At 34.4% G+C, this 8,667-nt stretch overlaps 1 protein-coding gene across 1 annotated transcript in view; it reads left to right on the top strand.

The window, feature by feature from the left end:
* LOC120634646 (facilitated trehalose transporter Tret1-like) overlaps nucleotides 1-8,667 on the top strand; it is a 28,454-nt gene that overhangs the window by 18,559 nt on the left and 1,228 nt on the right. Inside the window, exons 2-3 of the mRNA XM_039905378.1 lie at nucleotides 5,256-5,653; nucleotides 6,639-7,400. Coding sequence (XP_039761312.1) covers nucleotides 5,256-5,653; nucleotides 6,639-7,400 — 1,160 coding nt within the window. The remainder of the gene's footprint in view (nucleotides 1-5,255; nucleotides 5,654-6,638; nucleotides 7,401-8,667) is intronic.

Below are 8,667 nucleotides of genomic sequence, written 5' to 3' on the forward strand. Positions count from 1 at the left end.
AGTGGAGGCTTATTATGTAATAGGGTCCCGTTCAAACTCTTTGGTAACGGATCCCAAACATTGTGAAGATGTTATTTACAGTTTTTTATATAGCGTTCTCTCAAGTTATCTGTATTTTCGTATCATTGGGAATTATTAATGAAGATATCACGTGATAATGTAAACTTGAATATATCAGTGGCAGACGCGAACCATTGAATTAAGAACATACAGAATCTTCATTCAGTAGATTGTATTGTGTCCAAAAACAGTGTAAACGCCCAGTGCACGTCACGTCATCAAAAAATGGATATAAACAGTCGACTTACAAGAAATGGTCATAAATTATTGACATCTGCATATCGTCTGCGAAAGGTGCAGAAGTCATTTGTGGGATTAAGTTTACGCTTTTATAAAATGATTCCCACAGTAATATCGGACCTACCAATACATAAGTTTAAAGAATGTGTTAAAACACATTTATTACAGCGAGGTTACTATACAATTGATGAATTTCTTAATGACAAGGTTGCTTGCAATTTTAAAATGTAAAATGTAAATTGTTGATACTGGAAAAGAGCAACTGCTGAGTTTCTTGCCGGCTTCTTTTCGGTAGAATCTGCCTTCCGAACCGGTGGTAGAGTCACTATACACAGACAGACTTGACATTTCAAAAGTGCTTATATTAGGCCTACTTGAAATAAAGGAATTTTGAATTAAAGAATTTTTAATTTTTAATTTCTCTTTACACCCGCGGGATGTTGCTAGCTCAAAAACCATTTTCCCAAAATAATTACTGTCAACTGCTAAATGATATGAAGTGACTAACCGTTTGATCGAGAAACCATTCTAAAGTGGAGTAGCTTTTGATGCTTCAATATTTGTCGTGTATACAATTTCTGTCTGTTCTGAATTCTATGACGCGAATATATACGTCGCATGGTCGCGAATGCATGCGTCACGACGTCTTGCGTTGCCTCATTCCCCTTTTCCCCTCCCCAGACGACCTCGTACACAGGTCACGAAAAACATTTATTGCGACTGTTATTTATATACCTACTATCCGTAGTACGGGGTTAACAACATGAGTAGTTAATGATAGCACTGTTAGCTGTACAGTTCACATTCAACTTAAAGCCAGAAGAACCACGTATATCAAAGATCTCTTAAGAGCATTTGATACTCTTAAGAGACTAACTAGACTAAAATTTTTTAGAATCATTTCGGCAATGTTTAGTCTATAATAAGATTGTTATTATAATAATAATAATAATAAATAATAAAAATCATTTATTCACACGATTATTAAATTGTGACAGAAATCATAGCTTAGTACTATGTATGGTTGAATCACTGGTACCTAAACTGAGTAAAAACTCGTACTATAGATATCAGTGCTCTCCCCTATATAATTATTTTTGATACAAATTAATATTATATGTATTAAGTTAGTTTTATTTAATGACTTTTATTGCCAAAATTAAAAAAAAAACAAATCATCATATCAACCCATTACCGGACCACAGAAAATTGGAAATATTACGATTACATACTTCTACATCTAGTAATATTAAAGATATGAAATATTTTATTCTTTAAAGTTTTTATGTAACGGATAAATTAAAAAACTACGTCACCAATTTTTTAAATTATTTCTTCTACGTCAAACTATGTTCTCAGCGAGTACCGATTCCTAACCATTTTATTTCAGCAATAGTTCATTGCTGCCTGCAATAATACTAAGTAATTGTAAAACAAGCCAGAAGAAAAACCGAAAACCAGTTGCGATTTGGTCAATGCTAACTTAATGGTACGTTAATACTATGTAGGAGCTGCGTCCGATTTTATGTTGCTAGTTAGAATAGATCAATAGAAATTGTCAATCTAATTATGTCGAAATTCTGATGAGGTGATAACATTTTCTTTAAGCAGTAGATAACTAAAGTAAAAGATAACTGCTGACTTACACAATGTTTTATCCAGTACTTGCGGTAGAGTACACACTTCTCAAGTGGAAATGGAAACTTTTAATATTTTCACGGGTATATCTAATCTATAATTACAATTTACAGTGTTTAAACTGTAGTATGGCTACCCAACACCTTAGCCAAAACATTTCTAAATTATAAACTAAATTTTTGAACTTATCAGTTGTGTGATATTTAAATAAAATGTGTATGGTGACAAGAGCTGGCGCTAATTTAGCCAAACGGCTAAGTCTAGCAATTCTATATAGGGCCTATAGGGCCATAAGTGAGCAGTTAGACGGCTTAGATTTATTGTAAATAATAATTTTAGTTTGTATATTATTTCCCTAAAAAAATATATTTTTCCTTGGTTTATTAATAAAGAATAAATTAAAAAAAAAAAAAAAAGGTTTTGAAATCAAGTTAAAGGTTTTCTTAATTACAAAAACAATTTGTTTGTTTCTTTGTTTATTTATTTGTTGTTTTGTTAGGTGTGTTCTGCTTGGGCAAAACACATCGAAGCACCGATTTTGTCTATATTTTGCAAAGAAGGTAGCTTGCCTGCTGGAGACGGATAAGAAAACGCTCTTTATCCATGATATGTTTTGTACTGTTAACACACCGCGGGATTTTGAAAAACAAACTTTTTTAAATATGGTTGGCTTGTTTGACTCTCAAGCAGCCCTTCTTGACAAAGTTTTGCATAGCATGCTTCTTGAAGACGAGCTCGTGAAAATAAACGTTTTGCTCGATTTTTAAAATCCGATACAAACTCGCACGAAGTTACAGAAAATTTGAATTTGAAAAGACGCAAAAATTTCAAATTTTAATTTCAAACCAAATTATACATAGAATAATTTTAGATATTATTTTGAAAGATGATAAAAAGATTTCAATGTCTATGAAAATATATAATTTGTAGCATTTTAAGTAGCAAATGGTTATAACTCTGTAAACTAGCGTTAAAATGAGTAGGTATATTATGTGCTTCCATTTTTAATTCATCATAGGTTAATCATTAACCATATCAAGTCTTACTGTCTGCAATAGTGACAAATTAGGTCATAACGCCTTGCCTTCCGTCCTCGGAGAGTTAGATAAAGTCGTCGGTTCCGGTCATCATCACTAACGAATTATCAATTTATCATTCTAGCTTATGTGTTTATTTAACCTCATCCAAACATATCTAATAAACAAACAGCAAACGTCGATAAATCTTACATATTCATTATAAAATATTATTCTAGAAAAATACCACGACCGATTTTTACGGCCTCCCAGGCGCTGTGGTCTGGGAAGTGGGAGGTCTTGGGTTTGAAGCCCGGCAGGTCTTACTTACGGGAATCTTTTAATGCCACATCTTTGGGTAGTAACTAGACATGGTCGAAGCTTCCCACGCTTCGGCCATGGCCAGTTACCACCCAAATATGTGCGACTAAACGATTCACGTCCCGATATAGGATAACGCTCAGAAACCGATTAAGGTTTAATAAAATTGCCATACCCTTAAGATGTTAGGTCGCTTCTTTCTTTGATTACATCATAAGTACAACCTACAACAAAACGTCTATTTAATTATTTATTTTACGACGAAACCAATAATGTTTTTACATGCGCGATTGCTTTCAGACATCAAAATATACTAAGTATACTCTGTCTTTCGGCTGTAATTCCAATCGTTCATTTATATATCAGCGTAATCCAAATTGTGCCAACTGGCAATCAGCGTGTGTCCCTAAAATTATGGCAATCTGAATACATACCAACAACGTCTAAACATGTTGTGAACTTGCGTTGAAATCTGTGTAGGCCGATGATCAAGTACCAACGTCAGTGGGTACGTTCTCAAAAGCCAAAATTGCTCAAGATCAATGAACGAAGGGCTATTAATGCAAAATGCTTATATGCTGCTTTGAAAAGTTCTCGCAAATAAAGAATAACTGATGACGTCCTTTGGCCGCTTTCTCCGCCTACTTCACTTCCGCTCTTGACAGTGGATCGACTAATTTAATTTAGTTCATCCTCTCTGTATTTAAAATTGATGTAGGTAGTTACATTATGCTTCTTTGAACCAATTGCTCTGTGAATCATATACTCACTAGGTTTGGTGCGAATATTGTACAAAAAGTCAGCGATGCTTCGCCTCAACTATGAGAAACTTCAGTGGAATATGTAATCTTTTTTAATCAGCACATTTTTTGTCGTCTGCAACTTATAGTTATGTGACCTAATTATATATAAATATAATAAGAACATGCGTTAATTTTTTTATTATACATAAAATACTTAAGCAAATAATTCTTTGCCTCTACTTTGTTTGACGTGTTCCTCTCGTACCCTGGGAAGTCTATTTATTAGAGATAGTTTTCCTTCCACTTGTCACTTGGTGGGTCAATCAGTCAGTCAATTATTACTTTAAAAAAAAACATAAATATCACATTGACAGAAAACCAATGTTTGAGAATTAAAAATGTAGTTCTCGCGAACTTGAACTCTGTTATCACTTTAATTTCTCGTATTGATTTTTATGTGTTTTATTATCGAGAAGCAACTAACATAACACAATGTTGGCCAGAAATTTCCATAAATATGAGATAAGCGACCGGAACCATAACCGACTAACGCAACTCCGTACGAATGGTTACTCCATAAAAGGTGCCAGTTGACTAATTAAGTATAGCAAAACGTAAACATAAATCACTGTAGGCAATACTTGTATGCAGATATAACGCTAGATTCAGCTCTCAACACTGAATAATATAAATTGTATATTTACTTCCGAAATAACTATACATTTATAGCGTTCTTACCAGGCAACTGAAATAAAGTCCGTGTATATTTAATTCACGAAGGCAGCTTTATTCCTTATCATCTACTTTCAATTTTACAGTCCTTATCAAGGTAAACATTTTCACTGCGTTTATTTTCCAACGCAAGTTCCCTACGAAGGCAAACACAGCGTTCCCTTTGTGTGTGAAATCTATTTATGAATTATTACGTAACGTGTCACGTAGATCTTTTTTAAAGTGAACTTTGTTCTGGGTAATTTAATTAAATAAATAATAAATAAAATAAATAAATATACTACGACAATACACACGTCGTCCGTCAGCCCCAAAGTAAGCGTAGCTTGTGTTATGGGTACTAAGATGACTGATGAATAATTTTAATAATAATACACATAAATACTTATAAAATACAATTCCAATTGTAGGAATCGAACCCACGGCCTTTGAAACAGACAGCAGGGTCACTGCCCACTGCGCCAATATATATAATCTAATTATCGCTTTTTTTTTTTTTTTACAGCAACACTTATCACTGCAACCGCGGGAACCTGCTACGGCTGGCCATCGCCCACACTACCATACCTAAAATCAGACAAGAGCGACATAAAACCATCGCCAGACGAAGAATCATGGATTGTTTCTATAATGATCCTGTGTTCAGCGTTAACGCCTATTCCTTCCGCATATTTCGCCGACCGTTTCGGAAGAAAAACTGCCCTTCTCCTTGGAGCAATACCCTTTATAATTGGCTGGGTGCTGGTTATCGTAGCCAATTCAGTAGCGGTGCTTTATGTGGCGCGTATGTTCTCTGGACTCGGATATGGCATAGTGTACACAGTTGCACCAATGTACACGGGAGAGATATCCACGAACGAAGTCAGGGGTGCCCTCTCTACTCTCATAACATTAATGAACAAGGTAAGCTATTATTCTCCAATTCCATTTTTAACGATAAAAAAAATAAACATACCAAACCTCAAAACATTTACACATATTTTTTTGTGATAAAAGCAGTAGTATGACGTTTATATAAGTACTTTTGTGTATTTAAAAGCACCTTATTGCGTCCGGCAATTTATGCTAACAATCTACTGTTTATAAATTATATGAACATGACTCAATGCCGTAATTAGACTTTACACGCAATTGTACAAATGAAAACATGTAGTTTCCAGATTCATAAATTACAGATGTCCAAGCATTTATTATATTATAACCTTCCTTGCCAAGTTTGGGTATTATCTTAGCATTTTCTATTAATCACCTTTTAGTTAAGGTATATAATTTATGATTCATTTATAGCCTATAACATCATTCCACTTTTTTATCATTAATATACAACGTGTAAATGAAAACCGAAATAATACTTGACAGACTTTAGAGGTACATTATGTACTTTCTCTGAGACTTATATTTAAAACCGAAGACCTACTTGTTTTTCAGTACACCACTGTCATAGTTTTTACTAAAAAGAAAAAATTAAAATCGTGTGACTTTAATTAGTAGTGATCGCGAGTGTAGGTACTATGCGCGTGTCGGTATTTCATTTTCAATAGAGTTGTCATAAGGAAACATTGAGAATATTTTGAATTCGTTTGTATGGAAAAATAAATATGCTTCTTTTGATTTAATATTTTTACAAAGTGATTCTTTATGAAAAATGCTTATGCATCCTTCAACATTATTCGTAATTCGGTAAAACATTATATACCTTTGTCATCGTTCACAATAACTGCCAAAATTTTTATTAATTTTAGCATTTATATTAATATATTGATACGTTTATAAGATTGTGTCAAGACTCCGAATATTAAAAACATTAACGATCCTCCTTAGTTGCGTAAAACGGCATTATTTTCTTTTAAGAATGTAATAACTAAAGTGGTATATGTTTCAATTTCAGGTCGGTATTCTTGCCCAGTACTGCATCGGCCCATTTGTTACGATGCGTACATTAGCAGCCATCAACTTAATCCTTCCTATTTCCTTCATAATCACTTTCATCTTTGTACCTGAGTCGCCGTACTACTACTTAAAATTCGAACGCAGTGAAAGAGCCGAGAGATCACTGAGACATTTAAGAACCGGTGATATAAGACTTGAATTGAAAAACATAGAAGTGAGCGTGCAAGAAGATATGAAAAATAAAGGTACATGGTGTGATCTTATCTTCGAGGCTACTAACAGGAAAGCGTTATGGATTAGTTTGGGAGTTTTTACCATTCAGCAGCTTTGTGGCAGCGCTGCAGTTGTTGCATATGCTCAAGACATCTTCGCAGTTACGGGGAGCAAAATAGAACATTATAAAGAATCCATAATTCTTGGATGTGTGCAAGTTGCTACATGTTGCCTATCAGTTGTGCTTGTGGATCGCCTTGGGAGAAAACCGCTCTTGATATTATCAGCACTTGGAGTGGGGTTGATGAACGGAACCATCGGCACGTACTTCTATTTCTACCAGCAGAACAAAGAAAATGTAGCGCATCTCCACTGGCTCCCCATAACGGCTATTCTGATCTACATTGTTTGCTACGCCGTCGGTTTGTCGACTGTGCCTTACGTTATAATTGGAGAACTGTTCCCGACCAATGTCAAACTGTACGCATCGTGTGTCGCCCATATTTATACCGGAATCTCTATGTTTACGGTCCAAAAGCTGTTCCAGGTAATACGAATTTTCATTTTGTGTTCATACTTAAGATAATTAATTTTCTGGATAGATTTATGTGCTGTTTAGGTATTTAAGGACTAAGTAACATAAATTAAGTATTTTAAGGCACACGATATTCACTGTTTTGAAAACCGAATTCTTTGAATGCGCATTTCTTTTGAAAGTCTAAAAATAACAGATTAAAAAGGACAGATTTTTCGAAATCACTTTTGAACTACTCATCTCGCCTCGGCTTTCAATCTTACTCGGCCGTCCATTGGTTTATTTTAGACGTCGACATTGCGACAGTGATCGTTGATCCAGTGGTTAGTTATTAGACTAGAAATCACGAGATCTTGGTTCGATGCCCGGGTCCAGGTAACTATAATTTCTGAGTATTATGTATTTCGGTCAAGAGTTTTTACACGAGCTCTTAATTTGTCAATTATCACTGCCAAGCCACGTGCTCTACTCCGATTATTATCACTAACATGTGATAATAATTATAATCGTTAAAGTCCTACAATGAGCATTTGAGCAGCGTTGTGGGTCAGTTCTCTTATAACCTTTCTCCTATAAAAGAGGCCTGTGTCCAGCCGTGGAAAATTAATGTACTGAAGACAAATCTACACTTAATATTATAAAGAGGAAAGATTTTTTGTTTGTTTGTACCCAATAGGCTCCAAAAGTACTGGATCAGTTTTTACCATTTCTTCGCCAAAGGAAAGTTTAACTATCACAAAGTAACATAGGCTATAATTTATTTTTTTTAAAAAGGAAATCCTTAATAAAATTGCAATAATGTAACTTTAAGTAGAAGCAATTTGCCTACAAAATTTATAACTTGGCACTGAGAAAACTATTGATGATGCATAAAAATTGTTTGGTACATTATTAAAGTAGTCATTATTAAATACAAAAAAGTCTGCGAGGGAATGAGGTAATATATCTAGTAAAGTAACAATAGGAGCTTTTGTGTTCTAAAATGTTATAAGACTGCCAGTAAAAACAATGCCCATCTTCAATCACTCACCGATCTGATGAAGGTTGCCACGCACTGCATTCTATAGATGAGCATACTTCGTACATACTTCGTATCCCGAAAAGCACCTTATAACTGTTCAATGAGTGTTTAAAAAGACTTTGTTTCCTATATGATACACTGATCTTGACGAATATTTCCTGATGGATACCTCGTTGGAGTCACCCAAAAGATACTTTAGGTCAGAAAAACAAAACAACATAGGGATTTTTGCGCTACAAACAAGTTATTTATATCAGT

Source organism: Pararge aegeria, chromosome 2 (genome assembly GCF_905163445.1).
Source record: "Pararge aegeria chromosome 2, ilParAegt1.1, whole genome shotgun sequence".
Lineage (NCBI taxonomy): Eukaryota > Metazoa > Arthropoda > Insecta > Lepidoptera > Nymphalidae > Pararge > Pararge aegeria.